General features: G+C 40.0%; 1 protein-coding gene across 1 annotated transcript in view; it reads left to right on the forward strand.

Moving 5' to 3' along the window:
- The first annotated feature begins 13844 nt into the window (after positions 1–13844).
- Positions 13845–22481, forward strand: part of LOC149463374 (anosmin-1-like) — a 45878-nt gene continuing 37241 nt past the window's right edge. Inside the window, exons 1-3 of the mRNA XM_089675682.1 lie at positions 13845–13894; positions 15922–16168; positions 17065–17112. Of these exons, the coding sequence (XP_089531808.1) occupies positions 13845–13894; positions 15922–16168; positions 17065–17112 (345 nt within the window). The remainder of the gene's footprint in view (positions 13895–15921; positions 16169–17064; positions 17113–22481) is intronic.

A 22481-nucleotide genomic window follows, 5' to 3' on the forward strand; every position in this document is an offset into this window, starting at 1 on the left:
AACTCTGAGGAGAGGAAGAAGGGTAACCAGGCGGAGAAATCGTCGAGGAAGGGGGATACGGGTCCAGGAGGCCAATAGATTACTGCAATCCTCAGAAGGGTAGGAGAGAATAGCCGCATGCAGTGGGCCTCAAAGGAGGAGAAGGATAGAGAGGGGGGGTTTGGGAGGACCTGGAAGGTGCTCAGCGGTGACAAGAGCATGCTGACCCCACCACCTCTCCGACCGCTCGGTCTGGGTGAATGGGTCCAGACGAGACCTCCATAGGAGAGTGTCGCAGGGGAGGTAGAGTCATTGGCTTGGATCCAGGTTTTGTTGACCGCTAGGAGGTTGAGGGAGCGGGAGATAAAGGGGTCATAGATGGCGGTGAGCTTGTTGCAAACCGATCGGGCGTTCAGGAGTGCACACGAGAATTGAGGGGTGGTTGTGGGGAGCAGGGGGACAGGTATTAGGTTGAGGGGGTTGCGGCAGTTTGTGGAAGTAGGAGGGTGCCTAGTGGGTGAGTGACGTGCCAGGGTTCGGGGAGATGTCCCCAGCGGTTAGGAGAAGAAGGGTGAGAAAGGTGGCATGGGAGCAGGATGTGCAAGAGTGTGTGAGTCTGCTAGTGGTGGCGTGTGGGTCAGTGGGAGAGTGAAGTATTAGGAGGAGGTGGTGAGAGCCGTAGTAGGGAGATGGAAGCAGTGAGGGTGCGATGTATAGTTGTTTTGGAGGAGTAGGGGGTAGAGAGAGGAGATTTTGGGAATGGAGGAGAGGAGTATGAGGAGGAGGAGTACAGGTGGCATTTTAGGAGGGTAAATGGAGTGGCGGACAGGTGAGGGAGGTGAAAGGTTTCTCAGGGCGCATGGTTGCGGATAGTCCATCGTGCAGTGGCGTTGAAGCAGCTTCTTGTAGCAGTTCTAGTGCTTAGGATCTGGGTGGATAGAGATCAGTGCGGTGGGTTGTAGATTGCAGGTTCCAGTTTGCGTGAGTCCCAGATTGGAAGGTTATGAGGCGGGTCGTCAGGTGGGCTGCAGGTCAGGGTAGGGTTGATCATCCGATGGGCTTCAGGTCAGGGTCGGGTTGATCATCCAGTGGGCATATGAGGTCCGGGCAGGTAGGCCTCAACGAGGCAGGGTCGTTCTCCGGGGGCAGGGTCTCTCGCCAAGTCTACTTCGGGGGTGGATAGAAGGGCCTCGGTCAGGGTCGGGCCGCGTCTTGGTAGGCTGTGGCAGGTCTCGCTACTCACGGGGGTAGGCAGGAGGGCCTCAGGTCCGGGTCAGGCCATGTCGTGGAAGGCTGAGTCGGGTCCCGCAGGCCGGGTTCATCTGTGGGTTCAGGAGGAGAAGGAGATGGGGACTGCAGGCTCACGGTTGCGGGGAGCGTGCCATGGTGGGTCTTGACTCACTCCTTAACAGCTGTCGGCTTGTAATTCCCAATGAACTACCATGGCGCTGTGGAGTGCCGTGGTAGTTCATTGATTCTTCCTGTCAGTATATCAGCTTGCCCATACATCTTGTATGGGCAAGCAGATATACTGACAGATCTGCAGGAGACTTACATGGCATCAGCGATCTGCTCATCGCTGGTGCAATGCTTTACAGGCTCCTGCAGCCAAAAATAATAAATGCACATTTTTTTTACCTGCAAAAAAAGTGTATACTATATATTATTTTTGTGCAAAAGGTGAACTTATCCTTTAAGCGGCTTCTTTTACAGGGTGCAGACAGTTTATTTTTTTAGACTGAAGGGGTTGCTTTAAAGTTGTGTACATACCAGGGGCGGACTGACCATTTGGAAACTCGGGCACTGCCCGAGGGCCCGGGGTCAGTAGAGGGCCCCATGAGATGCCCCTGGTACCTCTTTCATAGGCTTTTTTGAATTTTGGCAAGGACACAGGGGCCCCATGATCCCCTATTGCCCGGGGGCCCCATGAGTTGTCAGTCTGTCCCTGGTACTTACATAAGTTAATCGAGTTGCTCAGTGCACAATTGATACCTCTTATGTACATCCTAGCGGTTGGAACTAAGAAGGTGTATTGAACACTTGTGGCCTTGTGCATTTTGAAAGATTTTCCAAACTTTTGTAAACTATTTTAGCTCCCCCCATCCACACTCTTGCTCTTGTCTTGGGTATATTGGTTATATTCTTGCTGGACCTGTCAACGTGACAGCTGGAAGTACAGTATAACTAAAGGCAAAACTTTAGCTTTGAATTTGTGTCCTTCCAGTAGCGATCACCGCAGGTAATCACTGGCTGGTTGGGCAGTCACTGATAGCTGTGGACTCTGCCAAATTGTCATTGAGTGTTCAGAGTTTGGTAGCCGTAGCTAGCCACTCACAGGGGGCTGAAACAGCTGTAGGAATCAGCAGATTCCTGCCGCTGTCATTTGCACTGGTGCTCATCACCTGTGTGAATGTAACCTAGATATTATGTTATTGCACATCATCGACTTATAGAGGCTTGTGTATTAAAACTTGATTTTTTATGGCAAAAAAGAAACTCTTAGATTGTAAGCTCCGAGGATCAGGCCCTCCTAACCCTCTTGTATTGAACTGTATTGTTGCTGTATTGTCTCTCGTTATATTGTAAAGCGCTGAGCAAACTGTTGCCTCTATATAAATCCTGTATAATAATAATAACTATGCAGAAATGGTTTTTTTTTGTGTTTACAATTATTCTCTAATGATGTGTTTATAAAATATAAACTTTAAAAAAAAGTTATATTTTATTTGAATATTTAATTTAAGAATACAATCACCATGCATTGTACCAACAGACAAATTGTAGTTTTGTGATAAATGGGAGACATCTGTAGTCTGTATAGCTTATTGAACCTTGGCACAGTTGCACATGCAGAGAAAATGTTAGTCTATGTTTTGTTGCTTAATTAGAGTGTAGCTCTGAACCTTCCTAGTCCCAAGACTGCACTGTCACTGGTTACCAGTTAAAGTGTTACTAAACCCAGGACCCTGCATTCACTATATCTGGTTTTGCGCAGTACACAGAACATGGAAATGCAATTATTTTAGTAAATATAAACTACTAAATACCTTTTCTCATCAGCAGTATATAGCAGTCTTGTTACTTTTATCAGTGTCCGTCCAGGCACTGGTTAAAGCTTCTAGGAGGAATTTTCATTCTCCTCTGACTGTCCTATGAAGCCACATAACCTCTTACAATCTTTCTGGACAGTGCTGATTGACCCTGTGCCGATCACATGCACCCTCCCCAAATAAAGACTCTCTAGCAATACACACCAAACCGGGCATGTGCAGTGTAATGACAAAGCACATGTTCGTGTGAAATGTGTCTACTGCTCCTTTGTCTTGTCTTGCATATACAGACTTATTTTACTGTTGTGGTTTTAGTAACACTTTAAGTGACCACTTTAACAGTCAATCAATGAACACATTGGTTTATTTGCAAACAAAACCTGTCAGCTTCAGCTATCACTGTAATTCACAGAGAGAGGCACAGAGATAGCCAAAAGCTAACAGGCTGCAGTACAATACAGTCAATAAAAAGGTTTTTAACAAAACTGATAAAAAACAATTATATATAAAGTATATATGTTTGTCAGTTGGAAAGCGTATGATAAAAACATTAGCTAAGTATTTGTTAAAACAGTGTAATAAATACATTTTTTACACAGACGCTAAATATACTTTGTCTGTAGATCTGTGAGATCCTCAAGTAAAACACAAATTCAGTAATATAAATAAAACGCCAACATTTATTTACTCATGCTAAAAAAACTGAAACAGAGAGGATGCAAACGCCGAATGCATTATCTTTAGCATTTTATTTATTAAGCTGAAAGCACGAAATGCATTAGTCCGCTATCCAATTTCAACCGACGAACTGATGACAGATCTGGCTGACGCATTTCGGGGGAACTGGTCCCCTTCCTCAGAGCTTGGCCAAAGCTCCAAGGAAGGGGGCCAGTTCCCCGAAACACATCAGCCGGCTCTGTTATGCATTCATCAGTTGGAATTGGATAGCGGTCTAATGCATTTCGTGCTTGTGTGTTTACATGCTTTCAGTCTATTTGGCTTGTGGGTATATTTTATTTGTTCTATAAAAAAAAAACTGAAGATAATGCACTAGGCATTTGCACCCATTCTGTTTCTTTTGTTTTAGCATTGGATTCCCTGATTCAAGGAGGGCTGCACCATCTACCAGTTTGGGTTGCCTGACTTGGGCTTAACTCTGCAGCATAGGATGGAGGCCTCTACCATTTCAGAGTGCAGACCTGTCAAGTTTTCTCTTTATCTTCTATTTATTTACCCGTGACTGTTTTTTAATTTTTGAATGTATACCTTGAAAAGAAAAAATAATAATTTAATAAGTAGCAGGCTTGTCTCTAACCCCTTCCTGCTCCATCTAAATAAATGCATTTGGATTACATGGAGCAGAAATATACTGCTCCATGCGCCTCCGAAAAAACTAAGTATGATAGTGTGAGTTTCTCCAATTATTTCAATGCTGTCAATAAGGCAGGGACAGCTTGACTTCATTGTGGAGGTTTTACTTTTTTGTCCTCATCTTTTCCTCTGAGCCTGAGCTTACAACAGATATAGAAAGTAGGCAGCTGGTCTATCCTTTCTTTAAAAACCCCAGTTCAGAGGCTGCCATTGCTGTTCTCTCTTTCTGGAATGCTAGTTATCCTGACACTTTGCTGATCCAATGGCTTTAATACTTATAGAGTCACTGATCTGAACCATGTATGCACATTGGGACCTTTAAATTCACTGCACAGGTGCATTCAGGGGAAATGGTCTACATCTTACAACAGTCTAGGACACTTTAGGATCCATTCATACAAATCTGCTGTGCGAATGTCTCAAACATTCACACAGTCATTACGAATAATCACTGTCATTTGCTTATTATGTTTACTTCCTAGGATTGTCAGCTTCATCTGGTGGCCATAATGCAGTATTTTCCTGTTTGAGGTATTTCAGGAACCACCACATTATGGTCAATAGATGGAGCTGATGATTATAGGAAATAAAGTTCTTATGCAAATTACAGAGATTACATGTGAATGTCATGCCCTGAACAAGCATGTAGCAAGTATGTTTGTGTTTGTATATTAGAAAAATATGCTTTCCAGTAAATTAACTGAATAAGTGTAGCACTAAGAGATGGACTTATGTGAAATGAAGCTTGGTAGCTATTTATTTACATATCTTATAATACACTTATTTGCCATTAACATCTCTTTTATACAATTTTCAGCTTTTTTTTCGTTTAATTTCTTAGAATATGCCAATTTGGGGTAGTTAGAATTTGCAGACCAGTGACCAAGTTACAGTGTTTCAAGGTTAAAATGTCAGTCTCATATGTGGTCTAGCAGCCATCAATCATGTCTGCATGGGTAGGTCACAACCATCTGAAAACAATTAGGCCCAAATGATCACAGAATGAAACCCTCCAAATTTAATTCACAAAACTTGGTGTCCACACACTTTTGTTCCATCCGCCCTCACCTCAAGTCACATTCATGTAAATGATTGATCACACTAATTATAGCTTTTCTGTGACCAATGTATATAGAAATATTCGTTAATCATGCACCAGAGACCAAGCTGTATGTTTTCCTAAATAGTCTTTTTGAACTTTCCATGCATCAAGCATTAACTTGAAAAAGACTATGAATAAAAAAAAATATTATGAACAGTGATAATTGTGTAGGTTGTAAAAACTTTTAAATTATGAGGAGCACTAGGGCCTCGTTTACAGATGTGTTTTTTATGTGCATTTTAGATGTAGTGCCTTAAAAAAAGTCCTGCCTGGTACAACTTTGATATGATTTCATCAAAATGCACATTGTATAGAGTTCAGTGCACACAAAACACTCCTAAAATGCACAACACAGATGTGAACCGACCCTTAAGTACATCATTCTAACGTCAATTATCCACAATCATTCTTACTCAAAAAATTATGAATTGAAAAAAACATTATTCTTAATTGAAAAGAAAATATTTTTCTGACTCTTTTAGGTTGCATCCAACCAAGGGCGGACTGACTATTTGGAAACTCGGGCACTACCCAAGGGCCCGGGGTCAGTAGGGGGCCCCATGAGATGCCCCTGGTACCTTTTTCATAGGCTTTTTTTAGTTTGGGCAAGGACACAGGGGCCCCATGACCCCCTATTGCCGGGGGCCCCATGAGTTGTCAGTCCGCCCCTGCATCCAATCATGGCCCATTTCACTCACAACCTCTACAAAGAATGCAATTACATTGGCTGCATATTATAATGCAAAGCAGACAAAAGCAACAGGTTACACTATAATGCCTAGCTTCCCCCTGCAAACATTCAGCTTTCAAAAAGTGAGTACTGTATATGTGTATAAGTTGTACATTATGTTTATGTCAAATATTTATCCTATTGGATTAAAGCCTAATTAAAATAACAGTTTAAATGAGCTAAATGCATTCCAGATGTATTAAAATAAAAGGTATTCAATAACGTACAGTTAACTTTCTTTAGAAAGCAGCCACAGATTGAGTAAAAAAGCCTATTCCCTGCCATCATGCTGCAGAGTTGGACCCTAGCTCCATGTGAAAAAGAAGTGGTCTCTTTGCAGAAGTCTGACATGCCTCCAAAGCTAATGCTCCCTGCTGATTGAAGAGTCCTGGCTCAGCAGAGGATGTGTTGAATCGCTGAAGAGAGTTTCCCCACATAGAGCACAAGTCCATCCCAGCAACATGCTAACAGGGGACATAAGATTTACACTCAGGCTGTGGCTGCTTTAGAAAAAAAACAGAACTTCTTTTAGCTGGTCATACACTATACAATTTTTTGATCCAATTTCCTTTGGATTTACCTTCAACTATGTAGTGCCAGGGCCTGCCTGATTGGATACAACTAAAAGTGTTGTTTGGGTTTGACCTCCTATTATATAGTTTTTGGTAAATTTAAAGCAAAAATCTCAAGAAAATTGTATAATGTATGGCCAGCCTTAGTTATGCACCACGAATGTAATTATGCCAGGTGCTGTGGGACTGTGCTGGGCAGCTTTGCCCAGAGTTGTCCCATCTCAAGACAAATGCTTTGCTTTCTATCAGGCCAGTCCCTGCAAAGCAGGGATGAGAAACTTAGAGGTCTGTTCATAAAAGCAGCACACCTTACATGTAGTTAGGCACACATTTAACCCCTTGATCACTCTAGATGTTAACCTCTTCCCAGCCAGTGTCATTAGTACAGTGCCAGTGTATAATATCACTGATCACTGTATTAATATCACTGGTGATGTCAGTGCCAGATAATCAGTTCCCCCCAGCGTTAGTTTGTATTCGATTGCCCGCCGCACTATCGTGGTCCCATTAGAAGTTGTTGATCACCGCCATTAGTAATGAAAATAAATTCAGAAAAATTCCACTATATATACACCTTAGTTTGTAGATGGTATAACTTTCATGAAAACCAATCAATATACACTTATTGAGATTTTTTGTTTATCAAAGACATTTAATAGAATACATTTTGTCCAAAATTTATGAAGAAATTAGATTTTTTTCTATTTTTTTTATTGGATGTTTTATAGCGGAAAGTAAAAAATATAGTTTTTTTTCATAATTTTCAGTCTTTTTTTTGTTTATGGCAAAAAATAAAAAACCCAGTGGTGATCAATTACCACCAAAAGAAAGCTCTATTTGTATGAAAAAAAATTATAGAAATTTTGTTTGGGGTCAGCATTACACAACCGTGTAATTAAAAGTTAAATAGCTACATAAATAGCAAAAAATGTCCCGGTCACTTTGTGACATTTCAACAAAGTTTGCACAAAAAAAGTAGGATTGGCCCATTGGCACTGCTGTCATCCTAGCGCACACCAGCTGTGGAGTTTTAGTGCAGCTGTTGGTGTGACCATGCCCTTAAATGAAGTGTAACAGTTATATTGTTGAGAAATGTATGCACTTATATATATTCTCCTGATTACTGTTCTCATTTTTAACTCTTTCTAAAACTTCAACTGTTGTGAAAAAAAAGCATACAAAACAAAAAATATGAAAGCAGAACTCCGGTTAAAAAAGTCATCTTCCCACGCAGCAGTGCTCATTTGTCTAGGGGCTCATGTAAAAGCTGTACTTACCCATTGCTCCGATCCTCCGGAAAACCATGCTTCCCCACGTCCAGTGTTGGACTGTTCCTGCCATCCTCATGTCCGGAGTTGGTCTATGGGCATGATGACTTCAGGAACAGCCCATTCACAAGACCGCTAGTGTGCGGGGGGGCAAGGGAGCGGCGGACTTGCACTTGGAGGATCAACAGATTAGGTAAGTATATATTTGCTTTCCGAGACTCTAGACAAAAATGAGCATTTAACCCATGCAATGCAAGGACAGCCCCACTGCATAGGAAAATAACAATTTTGCCTGGATTTCTTCTCTAATTCCCTATAGGGTTTTGGATTTTCAAATCCACCAGTTTTTACAGAACAGATATAACCAGCTGTAATGAATAACCATTAACTAGTCTTTGGAAAATAAATCACTTTCTTACATAGGAAGTACCTGGTACAATTATGAGGACTATTTCTTCTTAGGATCTCATGTTATGTCTCAAACTGATGTTTAACAGGCACTAATTTTATGTTAGTTTAAATTAAGTGAGTATAAATGTCTTGTCTGTGTATTAAAATATCATGAGTCTGGTTCTTTTATATTTTGCCCATTTTCACACAGTTACCTAAAAGTGTTTCGGAAATGGAAGGTTAACATCCTGTGTTACAAATGTGAACTTGTAACCTTAGACCTATTAAGGGTGTCAAAGCATGGGCCACCTTGTCTATTAATGGCTATTAAAATGCTGTTAGTCCGTGTGGTATTTGATAGCGTGAATCTGCTACTTGATGTTTTCCAGGGATGGATGGCGCAATGTGATACAGCTTGGTTTGAGGGCCAGTTAAAAAGGTCACAAGTTCATGAGTAGTTAAGACATCCTCTAGTATGTCTGAACTCTGAGGCTATCAAGGGAATCTTCATCTATCTCTGAGAATAGTCCTGACTTTTCCCTTCCACATACAATTTAAATAAGACAGCTCAGTGGGGGTGAATATTATTACAAATTATCTGTTTTTCCGCTTTGTGTCCTTCTTTCAATATGTCTAGGTTATCTCTTAACCTATTGTGGCAGGCAGATGAAGCTAATTAGAGGAAATGTCTTCATTCAAGTAATGTCAAGCAATGTTTCTTTAGAAACTCAAGGGACGAAGTGCTTAATATTATATTTTTATGCTGGGGATTTTATTTTTAGTAAATTCGTGATGCTCTCAATACAGAAAACATGTTTGGAATTTTTTTTAAAAGCTTAGGGCCCATTATACCTTAGAACTAGAATGAAAAAAAGGAATTCAAATACTGAGTACTATGAGGATAGTAAGAAAAGCTCACGACCCAACATGGAAGGAGTGACCACACAGACATGAAACTTCATCACTGCACCAAGGCACTCTTCCAGATGTTCAGTGCTGAAAATGGTGCATACACGCTATATGGTTTTCATGTGCTCGTTGTAAACAGTTGGCACCCCCGAAGACAAGTTTAAAATGGAGAAAGTGGAGGAAAGAGCCTCAAAGTGTTCCATCAGTGGGCAAAGTGACGGCAACAGTCTTCAGCATGCTGCTTCACACCCTTGGAATCCAACAAGACTGGTCATGGAACACTCCAAACCTTCTTCTTCCACTTTCTCCATTTTCAACTTGACTACAGGAGGTGTCAACTGTTTGCAAAGAGCACATGAAAACCCTATAGCTCGTATGTACAATGTTCAGGCCTGAACATCTAGAAGAGTGGCTTGGTGCAGTGTTAAAGTTTCATGTCTGCCTGGTCAGACTATCCTTGTATGTTTACACATATTAACTAATTACAAAAACTAGAATACAATATTTTTTTTGATAGTTGTCCTTTAAATTATTTTTAGCTTGGCCAAGAAAAGACGGTGTATAATGGTAGTGGACTCAAGATGGTGAGAGCTATACATATTACATTAAAACCAGGAAAAGACATGCATATAATAAAAATAATCCCCTCCATACTTCAGCACACCTGTAGGCTGTTGTTGTATTCCCCTTGGTGTCAGTGGATGTAAAATGTTTCCCATTATCAGGGTCAGTGGGAATAAAAAAAGTCCTAACATCGCTTTCAGTAGGAAAATAATAAACTCCAGTGATGGTGTCAGTCAGAATAAAATAAGTCTTATCATTGGTGTCAGTGGAAGTAAAATACTGTAAGACCCTTAGTTGCTGTCATTAGGAGTACATCAAACCTTTATATTGTTGCTGTCAGAAAGAATATAAGCTGGTGTCAGTGGGAACAAGAATAAGCCCCAATTTGTTGGTATTTCTGGAAGCAAAAGCAGTCCTGTGATTACATTGATATCCAGTGTTTACTAACCTAATCAAATAATCCTTGCTCTGCTTGTCTGACTCTCTAGCTGGATCCAGAACTGACCTGACACTCCTGGGCAGGAGTTCACTCTGCCTGCGGTTTCCAGTAAATCTGCTGTGGTCACTGCTGGTATACAGAGTGGACCGTCAGTTGGACAACCCGGTTCTATACTATATGGCTAGGATTGATTTTCAAGGTGTATATGAGGATCCTAAATGAATAAGCCAGAAGGGAGCTCAACTGCCAATATAACATGGAAAATGGAAATTAAGGAAACTAGTAATTACAGTCAATGGCAACCAAACACTAAAGAAAATCTCTACATCACAGGTTTTCAACCATTATTACACTTCCCTCGGATTTATACTGATAGGTTTGTCCCTGCCTTTCAAGACTGAATGTTTAATTACAAAGTGACATCATAGTTATAGATAGAACTGGCTGAGCCAGATCATAGCTTCTCATATGCTGGGAATACTCCAGTTACAAGGGCTTCCTGACATAATTCCAGACCACCTGAGAGTTTGGGGTTTTCCTGTCCACCTCTTTCCTTTCAACACCTCTTGCATGTTGTATTCTAAAAAGTACAAAATTAGTAATTAATCCAACAGTGAGAGTGAGAGCATCTTAAAATGGCCACAGCGGGTATGCGAAGCTGGAAATCAAAGGGCAGAGATCTCACCAGTAGAGTTTCTACTGAAATGCAAAATTGTCCAGTGGTTTAACTCTCTAGCACCTGTCAAAAACTGAAAGATCAGCTTTGGGTAGCCTGACACTCTGTCTACTGGGGCAATTTTTTCAGTTTTTGCAAACATGTTACAATCTGCATTTCTTGCTAGAAATTACTACAACCCCCCACCCCGACATTAGTTTAAACTTTTTATGTTATTCATCAAGGGCATATTTTCAGGAAAAATTTAACTAAAATGAATTTTAGTGCAAACAAACACAATAAAAATACCCAATTTTTTGTAAAATAAAAAAGATGGAGTTGCGTCAAGTAAATAGATACAAAACATGTCAGGTCTTAAAATTGTGCAGGCTTGTGGAATTGCAAAAAACTATGGTACCCAACATTTTCCATATATATATATATATATATATATATATATTGTGGCAGTGCGGTGTCCTGCCACGGTCAAACTCAAGTTGAAAACCCTGGATTCTCAACCAGGCAGGTTGAGGGGCTCCAGAGAGTTAATGTATTGCAGAGGAATCTGACTTTTCGGTTTCCTCATTTATTCATTAAGTTTGTTTTGGGATCTGGAGCCTGGAGATTTCAGAGATCTGGGAGGGATGAAATCTCCAATCCGGGGTCCGTGTTTTGAGAACCCCCAGCACACTGATTGAACAGGTGTGTGCAGGGCTTTTTGTAGAGGCCTAACCATGGTTCTGGGCTTCACCCCGGCAAATGGAGTCAGGAGGGCTCCACCCTGGCAGACGGGAGGTCTCTGCCTTGGAGTCAGGTGGAAGCCAGACTAGCTGTGTGCTAGTGGCCATAATTTGGGAAGAGTCTGCAGGAGACAGACAGTGAACTGTGTACAAGCCAGGAGGCTGAATCGTTTGTTGGTATTGCTTGATGGTGGATACCCCTGCGTGGGAAGCATTTTTGTTGAACTTTGTTCTTTTAAATAAAAGTGGGCAAAAAAGCCCTTAAAGAAGCGAGTTGCTGTGTGCTTTAACATGAAGAGCTCTACCATTTGAAGCGAGTTCCCACAATATATATATATACAGTATACTGCATGTTGAATTTTTTTAAATATATTCTTCAGATTTTTTTAACATATAAAAAAAGATATTTTAACATATATTTTTACATAGATTTGTGAATGCATTCCAAAAATGTAGATTGAATGTATTTTTAAAGACCTACAGTATATTTGAAAATTAATTTTTAATTTTCATATATTTTGTAATACAAATGCATTTTATCATAGTGTGTGTGTGTGTGTGTGTGTGTGTGTGTGTGTGTGTGTGTGTGTGTGTGTGTGGTGTGTGTGTGTATTGAATACGGACAAAATTGTAGTATTTAAAATATATGTTAATATATTTGGGAAGAATATTTTTAAATTATATTTAAAATATATTTTTCTTCCATGTGGGAATGCTTTAGCAGCGTTTACAGGTCATCTATTTAGAGTTAACTGTGAACTATAGCCCTAGAATTATTGTTCTCACTGACGTTCACAATGATCCCTCACATGTGTTTTGTAGTTGATATTTACATTGCCCTACACTGGGGTGTGTGCAGAGCTGTGCTACGTTTTTTCTTTTATTTATTTTATATAATTGTTTTTATGGTAATTTTTTTTATTTTTTTTACTTTATTGCTGTCACAAGGGGTTTAACAACCCCACTATGTGATAGCATTGACAGTTGACAGATACTCTTGATGAAGACATTGGGGGTCTATTAGACCCCCGATGTCTTTCCTGCCCTCTAATGCAATAGGTTTGTGCTTGAATAGTTTCATCCTTGGCTACACTAGTCGATGAATGACAGCTGTGACCCTGGAAGACATAATACAAGTCGCTGCCAGGGTCATTAACAACTGAAGAAACGCGTATGTTCTCAGGCTCCCCAGTGGAATGGGAGAGCCCATGAATCACCGTGTATGCCCTGTTTGATTTAACCGTCTACCATAATGTCTATAAATGTTTATAAATGTACCTTGGTGGAAAAGTGGTTAAAGTGTATCTATGGTCAACATTTAAACTTTCATATTCTTTTCCACATTGAATTTAAAGTTTTCCTAGCCTAATCTAGTACTCTTATTAGTCTGAATGTTCTTGAAGTCTGGAAACTTGCTTTTAGAAGAATCCCACATATTTTCTTCCTTGAATTCTGTGAAACACACTCACTATGCTCTGTGAGTAGCACTGCTGTGTTATACATTTCGCAGATCCTGCCTTCTGAACTACAGAGGTGCTGAGAGGAGGAGTTTCAGGAGGCGGAGTCAGTACAGGGATCTTTGCTTGCAGGCAGCAAGGTACCTTGGGATATGTAGTCCTTAGGGCTCATGTACACTGCAGCTGATAAACTCACGTTTAGGAGCTGTTCACTGGTTGTTTTTTTTTCAGCAGCCCCTGAACTCACCCTAATGTTTTCCTATATGTCCATGTCCACATCTTCGTTTACAGTCGTTTACAGGCATTTGAGTTTACAGTTGTTTTTTTTAACGCAGAAAACTTGCGTTCAGCAGTCGATTATATCAGCGTTTCAAACGCAAACAGCTTGTAAACGCAGCAAATCATGTTTATAAGCATTTGCATTTGAAACTTTTTTTTTAACTCTTCCAGTTCTCGATGCTGTCCAGAGCCTTTTTCATCATGAAAAATGCATGCAAAGCGTTTTCAAGGTACTCAGATGGACAAAACACTGAAAACAGGATGTTCCTACAAAGCTTGTCACACATTCTAATGACCAATTCTCACCTCAGACCTCTCCCACCCTTGGAAACAACAGATATGTTAATGCCCATTCACACCTTAAATTCCTCACAGAGACCACCTGCCAGGTGAGCTTAATGACTCTCTCCACCAGACACCTTTCCCACCCTTGGAAACAAAAGAAATGTTAATGAGCAACTCACACCTAAGCTAATCTCAACACATACTGCTGTCTCTGCATTTCTGTGAAACAGTCTGAAATAGTTAATAATTTACCACTTTTCAGTGCATTCTGGGCATTTGGGAGGTTCTCCTGTGCTTATCTTTAAAAAATGCTTCTAAACACAAATGCGCATAAACGCATTATGTAAACGTGGCTAAACAGACGTTTTTTAACCTACGTTTTCCAGCAGTCAGTTTCCATCATTCAGAAGTGTCCCATGTACATGGGGCCTTACAAATGGAAAATAAACAGCAGAGGCAAAGCTGAAAATCATGCAAGGATTCCAGGGGGTTATGGAAATATATATGTCTGGCAGACAGATAGAACTCACAACATGAAAGGAGATTTTTGAAATAATCTTATATTGAATTGTCAAATATAACTTTTGTTTGTATTGTTATTACAAGGCTGATGTTATAAAATGAAAGTGCATGCTGTGACCATAGAAATACTTTAAGTGCTGCATTTGAAAAAAAAAAAACAGGATTAGTTATCTTGAGTTATTTTACAAATATAATGCCACCTCTTGTTGGTGACAGTAATTTACAGACTTCTTATATGCAAGATATCTACTCCTAATTTTTAGGATTTGCAGTAGATCTACAACAACAAAAAACAGTCATATTAGTGCAGAGGTTACCTCTACTGAAATGCTGAGCGTCTAAACCTGACATTTCTCTAAATATGACTACCAATAAATTAAGATTGTTATAAAAATACACTAATTTACAAAAACAATTGACTACTGACGTGATACTTTGTACGTTAGTGCAAATAAAAAAAGTATCACGTCAGTACTCAATTGTTTCTGTCGCAAGTGCACTAATACGGCTACAATCACCTCAAGCACTAATTTACATAAAAATGAGACACAAATATGTATTTTTGTAGCCATATTTAGTTTGGTTCATCAAAAGAATTACCCCATACCTCATAATTTTCTGAAATGATAGAGATGGACAGCTTTTAGTACACTATGGGGTTGATTTACTAAAATAGGAGAGTGCAAAATCAAGTGCAGTTGTGCATGGTAGCCAATCAGCTACTAACTTCAGCTTGTTCAATTAAATTTTGATAAAAAAAAAAAACTGGCATCTGATTGGTTTCTATGCACTAGATTTTGCACTCTTAATTTTTAGTAAATCAACCCCAGTATGTAGGCAAAGGACACATCCCTGCCATGGACCACATAGTTCTAAAATGCAGAAAATGATTGGTTAAGCCATACAAGTCCTTTTTTTAATCTCTATTTATGGGGGAGGTTCTGGAGAAGTCCTGGAGAGGAGCATGGGATTTTGTATTGTGATATGCACATCAAATCAAAAAGAGGGACAATTGAGTCTATATGAGGGACAGGAGGATTTGGCCTCAAAAGAGGAACAGTCCCTCCAAATGAGCTAGGATTAACCTGTCAGCTCACTTTAAAAGATTTAGTCCTAATGTAAAATACTTTTTTATGCAAACACTTTATTGTATTAGAATACAGGCTTGTTTTGTTGCTCTTTAACGAAAAATGATTCAATGGTATAGAAAGTATATGTAAATGACCAAAAAAAACGACACACAACGCTTAAATAATAGAAAATAGTTTGTATTCTATTGCCAATGGTGATGTGTTTGCTATTGTATTGCAATTCCATTGCAAAATATCAAACTATATTATGTTTGCATGTTAGATACTGTCAGAAACTGTGGTAAAATTATTTTATTTGTGTATTTATTATTTATTTATGCTACTGTAAATCATGAAATTGAAGTGTCGCCCACATCCCTGACTCCCATGAAATCACGCACTGTACAAAGCACATGTAGCAATCTGAGAACAGCGGGGGATATATGTTAGGTTCTGCATGCAGAATATGGTGTGGGGTCTATAGCTGGGGGAGTGACCCTGCTAGACGTAGCACCCACCCAGACATAGATTGCTAACAGATTCATTCATAAGAGCAGAACAGCTTGGAGAGAGTTGCAGTCACCTGTAAGAATGGCTGTGCTTTTCTTCAATGGAAATCTTGGTGTTTTGCTGGTGTACAGTATTGTAATGGGTGCTGCTCTAACCAGGAGAGTGAACAAAAAGGATGAAGGAGACACCGAGAAGAGGATAACACTGGCCAGATGCACGTCACGTTGCCTGACTCTGCATATCACACAGCTGTCTGCCAACTACAGAAGTCTTCAGGTATCTGGGTCACAGAACATAAAGTAACTATTTCATGTTGTCCTATTAGCTTTGTGAATATATAGTAGCAATTTATATGGTCATAACAGAGCACTTTGTTTTGCCAGAAGTAAAAAAAAAAAATTTATATAACATTAAATATAAAATAATAGATCTGCAAATGTATTACTAACAAATTTAAAAATATACTTCCAATTATTTTTATAAATTTCTAGGAATTTACACCTGTAATGCATTTGTTGGTCACACAGACTTAGGGAGAGATGAAGTCACTGGTCACACCGTGCTAATTTCAAATTGTGCGATTTGTGTGCAGTTTCAGCGCGATTTCAGGTGAGATTTCTGAAGACTTTATTGCTAATTGTGAAGATTTTTAGCGATTTCCATTATATTATATAGCGATTTCAGGGGAGATTTGTGAAGACTTTATTGCTAATTGTGAAGATTTTTAGCAATTTCCATTATATTCTATGTATGTGAAATCGCAACAAAAACAGCAGAAAATGTAATGCAAGAACTACTTTAGAAATTGCGCTGTAGCAAATCGCACATGTTAAGACACTGACATTCACTCTCATTAGATGCAATTTCAGGTGCAATTTCAATTCGCAAATCGCACAGGTATGACCAGGCACTTACTAAAATGAGAGTACTCAGAATCTGGTGCTGCTGTGTATAGTAAGCAATCAGCTTCCAGGTTTTATTGTCAAAGTTTAATTGAACAAGATGAAGTTACAAGCTGATTGGTTACTGTGCACAGCTGCACCAAAGTCTGTGCGCACCAGTTTTAGTAAATCTCCCCCATTGCATCAATTATTCAATTATTTACATAAACACAGGTTTTAGAGGAATGGATACCTGTAATCAATTGTTGGTCTATTATTTTTTGTTTCTAGGATGATAATATTTTGGCTTGGTGTGGGAAAAAGCGGCGGTGCTCACAGGTAAATACAAATTATTGTCTAAAAATATATAGCGTTTTGCAAGATATAAATTAGTGGTTGCTTTGATAACCAGCAATAAAGAAATGTGTTGATTTAAAATGGAAATGCACAGATCCCACCTAACTTTGTGAATGCAAGTCTGAAATCTACAGAGGTTTAAGTTGACATATGCTAGTATTTAGATCGATATTTTTCATTTTAAAAATGTTCATTCGATTTTCTAATCATTAGGGCAGTCAAATCAACGTTTGTTTCACCACAGTGATAACATTCATGCAGGATGGAAAACATGTCACCGGTCACACCGCTGCGATTTAAAATTTGTGTGCAATTTCAGCCAAATTATTTTGCAAATGTATTCCTAACAAATGTAAAAAATATACTTCCAATTATTTTTATAAACACAGGTGTTCTAAGAATATACACCTGTAAAGCATTTGTTGGCCTATTAGACTTAAGCCCCGGTCACAACGGGTGCGATTTGCATGCCAGGCGACTTGCAAATCGTATGCCAAGTTGCACCCTATTGTCCGCTATTAGAGCAGTCATATAGGTGCGGTTCTGACTTGGTCGGAGCCACACCGATTTCTAAAGTAGAAGCACTACTTTTCGTGTGATTTGCATAGACATCTGTATCAGATGTCTTGCAAATCACAAGGAAATCGGCTTCACTGTAAGTCGCACAATTTCAAAATCGGCTTTGATGCAACTGGGGGCTTAGGGAGAGAGTAAATCACTGGTCACACAGTGGCAATTTAAAATCGTGCGATTTGTGTGCAGTTTCAGCATGATTTCAGGTGCGATCGCTAAAGATTTTATTGCCACGTGTGAAATTTTTCAATGATTTCTTGCAGTTTGCAGTGTGATTTTCATTATATTCTATGTAAATGAAATCTCAACAAACCTGCAGAAAATGTAATGCAAGAACTACTTTAGAAATCTCGCTGCAGCAAATCACAAATGCTAAGACACTGGCATTCACATTCATTAGATGCGATTTTCCATTCCCAAATCACACTGTTATGACCGGGCACTAAAGAGCAAATTCCTAAGAGTGTAGTATGTGGTTTTCATTCGGGAAAGTTCATCCAGTCCCAAATCGAATGTTAAAAGCAAAAAAAAATTTAAGCACTTTCTGACAACATTCATTAAGTCATCAAATGTACTGAAAATTTTCATACGAACGTCCATATGAATTTGCCTATGAATTTTAATTTGAAAATCTACTAGTATATGGCCATCTTTAATCTGGTTTATGGAGACTGGATATGCTTGTGCAACCAGTGCTTGTGTGTATGAGCCTTGAAATGTTTACACTTATATTAAAGGACATCATCATTACATGTTGCTGTATGTGTATTGTATTTAAATGTTTAACCAGTTCCGCGCCACCCGATAGCAGAAATACTGATACATGGTGGCATGGGTGCGCAAAATCACGTGTATATATACATGATTTTGCAGTTCTGGGTAGGGGACCGTACATGCGCCCTACCCACGCCGCCATTCGCGGTCTCAGCTGTCAATCACCGGGTCCCAGATGGTGATTACTCGCTGGCACCCGATGGTCGCCGAGTATCTCTGACAGGAGAGAGACCTGTTTGTAAACAACATAGATCTCTTCCCTGTCAACTCCTGTACACTGCTTTTGTATGGCTCTGCATGACCCCGCAATTGTCAGTTAAAGTAATGCAGCACCATATCGCAAAAAATGGCCTGGTCAGGAAGGGGGGTAAATCCTCTGGAGCACAAGTGGTTAAGGAGGAACATATGTAAACATATAATAAGCATTCTATCAAGATTAACAAAATTCCTAACAAGGATATATGAATATGAGCATATGCTGATTTAATAAGACAGAGCTACTAGCTGGAAAGAATAAACATGTTAAACCAAAGAAAGCTAGGGGTGCTACCAACACCTTCACAAAATACATATATTAAGAAATAGCAAAATAAAAGTGTAGAGGTAGGAGTAACTGTAATAAAAATACCAATAGCAACAAAAACAATATTGCCTGCTCTTTTGCAGTGCTCCAGATTTGAATTTTACAGGGTCAACTAGGCAGTCATTTTTTTTTTTCAACCAGGACCAAGACTGGTAGCTTTCAACTCTAATGCTGGCCATACATTATACAATTTCTTGAGATTTTTGGTTTAGATTTGCCAAAAACCATATAATAAGAGGTCAAACCTAACAACACTTTCAATTGTATCCAATTAGGCAGGCTCTTGCACTACATAGTTGAAGGTAAATCTAAAGAAAATTGGACAGAGAATTGTATAGTGTATGGCCAGCCTAAGGCCCCTTGCACCCATGACATCTAGCTTCTGTGAGTGCAATCCCAGGGTTTTAGCATGCCAGAGAAGCACAGGTGCATTGGCCAGTCCCAGCAAACACAAATGCTCCTGCACATGGGGATGGACTCCATGCAGGCTACAACCACATTATGTATGTCCTGGAACATGCACACCTTGCTGCCCTCAAATAGACCGGGGGAATCCAAATATACTGAATGAGGAAAGAAAAAACAGAGGGCGCACAGGCCTAGTGCATTACCATAAAAAATGTTTAATAAAAAATACACCGCGCTGAGTAACAGTCCGCAATAGGGAGTGGCTCTGAGGAAGAGTCCTCGAAATGCGTCAGCGTATTGGATGTCTACACTCCCTATTGCGGACTATTACTCAGCGCGGGGTTGACCCAGCAGTTCTTTATAATGTGCCTTGACTATATTGTCGTTTGTGAGTACACCTACTTTATTTTTTATTAAACATTTTTTATGGTAATGCACTAGGCCTGTGTGCCCTCAGTTTTTTCTTTCCTCATTCAACATTGGCCAGTCCTGCTGCTTGTAGCTTGTCAAAGTCTATGGAAGGCTACAGTACGCAGCTAGGAGGGGCTGAATGCTGAGTGTCCCTTGCATTTATGGTCCTATGAGAATGCCCTAGAAATACTTCTTATTTTCAAAACAAGCCTGATCTGCCATACAGTCTGTTTTTCTGTATATTATGTTACATTCTCATGGTCTAAGTCGGTATCTGATGAAAGGCAATATTTAAATTGCAAAAATGCGCAGGTGGCATTTTTTTTAATAAAGAGACAGAACTTTCTTTTGGTTGTACTTAATCACCACTTGTTTTTTTATTTTTTGCTATACAAAGTGAAAAAGACCAAATAGTTAAAAAAAATGTTTTTCTTAGTTTCTGTTATAAAAGTTTGCACATGAATAATTTTCTTCATAAACATAGGCCAGAATCGATTCTGCTATATTTGTGATTCCTTCGTATGTGTCGTTTGGTTCTGTGCTCATGTTTGGGTGTTGCCTGCTATTCTCTGGGGTTTCTTTATTAAAGATGGTTCATTCAAAATCTGGAGCAGCTGAGCATGGCGGCCAATCAGTTTCTAAACTCAGCTTGTTCAATTACACTTTAGCAATAAAACCTGGAAGCTGATTGGTTTCCATGTAAAGGTGCATGAGTATTTTGAGTGAACCAGCTTTAGTAAATAAGCCCCTGTGAGTTTATATTTCCTTTCCCTTCCATCAGTTACTGGCCCACCTCCCAGAATACTTCCCTATAAAAGACATGCTTAGTTCAGCCTGCATTCCCTGAGCAACTTCACAGTTCTCTAAGTGTTCCTTTGCTTACTACTCATGTATGCTGTGTCTGACTACCCATGTATGCTGTGTCTGACTACCCATGTACTGATTCCAGCTTTGTCTACCATCTGTGATTGTCTGCTCCCCATCTTGACCTTGGCTTGTCTCCTGGATTTCCCTTTGTCTCCTGCTGTTTGTACTTTGCACACATGAGCAGTCTCCACATCCTCAGCTGGGTGCACCTGAGGGCCGTGAACTGGTCCCAGCTTGCTGCAAGTCCATCCTCACCATCAGGGTCCCTGCTGAAGAAGCAGGCTGGGGCTTAGACTAAATGCCCTGGGAAACCCCACTGTTTCCTGCTTACACTGGTCTGGTGACACTGGGACTAGTGTGGCAGTGATCAGAAACACCTTTTGCTGGCTTACACTGGTCTTATTGACTGATCACAGCAATCACATGGTACAGGGACAATTTCACTGGCACTGTACCCTCACCTGTAGTCCACTGTGTCTAAGTTTGTACTGCTGTGCACCTCACAGGACACAACCCCCAAGGGCTCCTTTACACTAGCAGTTGGGGGGTGATTAATACACGAGGTTGAACCGCCTTTTTACTGCTCCTCAACTGCTTACCCTAAGTTACTGGGGGCATGCGCATGCTGCCGCCATGATGCTTTGCGGCAGTAATTATACCCCCAGTCCCATTCAGTGTGCACTACCGTACAAATGAGTGCAACACAATCAAGTGAATGGGGCCATGCTGCAATGGTCCTACAACCCCACATAATACTACAACATTTAGGGGGTTAAAACAAGTAGTAAGGAGGTGATACAACCCCTCCGTACCACCTGCTCTCTGAAGAAATATCCTAACGCAGATTGCTCATCACAAAGCAACGCATGTGTAAATGAACACCACAGAGTAACCTCTGCAAAAATTAAAAAAGAAAATTCTGGGCCTCATTTGTTCAGCAGGGGCAGAAACTGGACTACTTAATGATTTTCAGGCATAGGCAATGTAATCCTTGGCCTGCTCCAGAGGATTGATATTGAAGAGGAGGCTGGAACTTTAATTCAATTCCTTTTTAAAAAGATTTTATTGATACTGCACATTGTGACATATCTAAAATGTGTTCATGTAGGCTTAAAAGATCAACTTTGAATGCATCTACAGTGCCTTGAAATTTTCCACATTTTGTCATGTTATAACCAATAATGTAGATGTATTTTATTGGGATTTTATGTGATAGACCAACACAAAGTGCAAGTGTACAATCCAAACGCACACGTTCCTGCATTAAAAATGGCTGTGTGCATAACCGTGAATCAGCAAGGGAGAATGTCACCAGCACATCTAGGACATTCAAGTTACACAAATGCCTGATGAAGGGGTCCTGCGAGAGTCCGAAACGTTGCCTTGCTGTAGCTATGTGATTGTTCACTAAAACTTTTGGACCCATATTGGTGATCCTCGGTGTGCTTGTGACATTCTCCCTTGCAGACCAGCACAAAGTGGCACATAATTGTGAAGTGGAAGGAAAATGATAAATGGTTTTCAAAATTTTTTACAAATAAATATCTGAAAAGTGTGGGGTGCATTTGTATTCAGCCCCCCCAAGTCAATACTTTGTAGAACCACCTTTCACTGCAATTCCAGCTGCAAGTCTTTTTGGGGATGTCTCTACCAGCTTTGCACATCTAGAGAGTGAAGTTTTTGCCCATTCTTCTTTGCAAAATAGCTCAAGCTCTGTCAGAATGGATGGAGAGCA

The sequence above is a fragment of the Staurois parvus genome, unplaced genomic scaffold (assembly GCF_062004578.1).
Source record: "Staurois parvus isolate SC_StPar_1 unplaced genomic scaffold, SC_StPar_1.0 ptg000155l, whole genome shotgun sequence".
Taxonomy (NCBI): Eukaryota; Metazoa; Chordata; class Amphibia; order Anura; family Ranidae; genus Staurois; species Staurois parvus.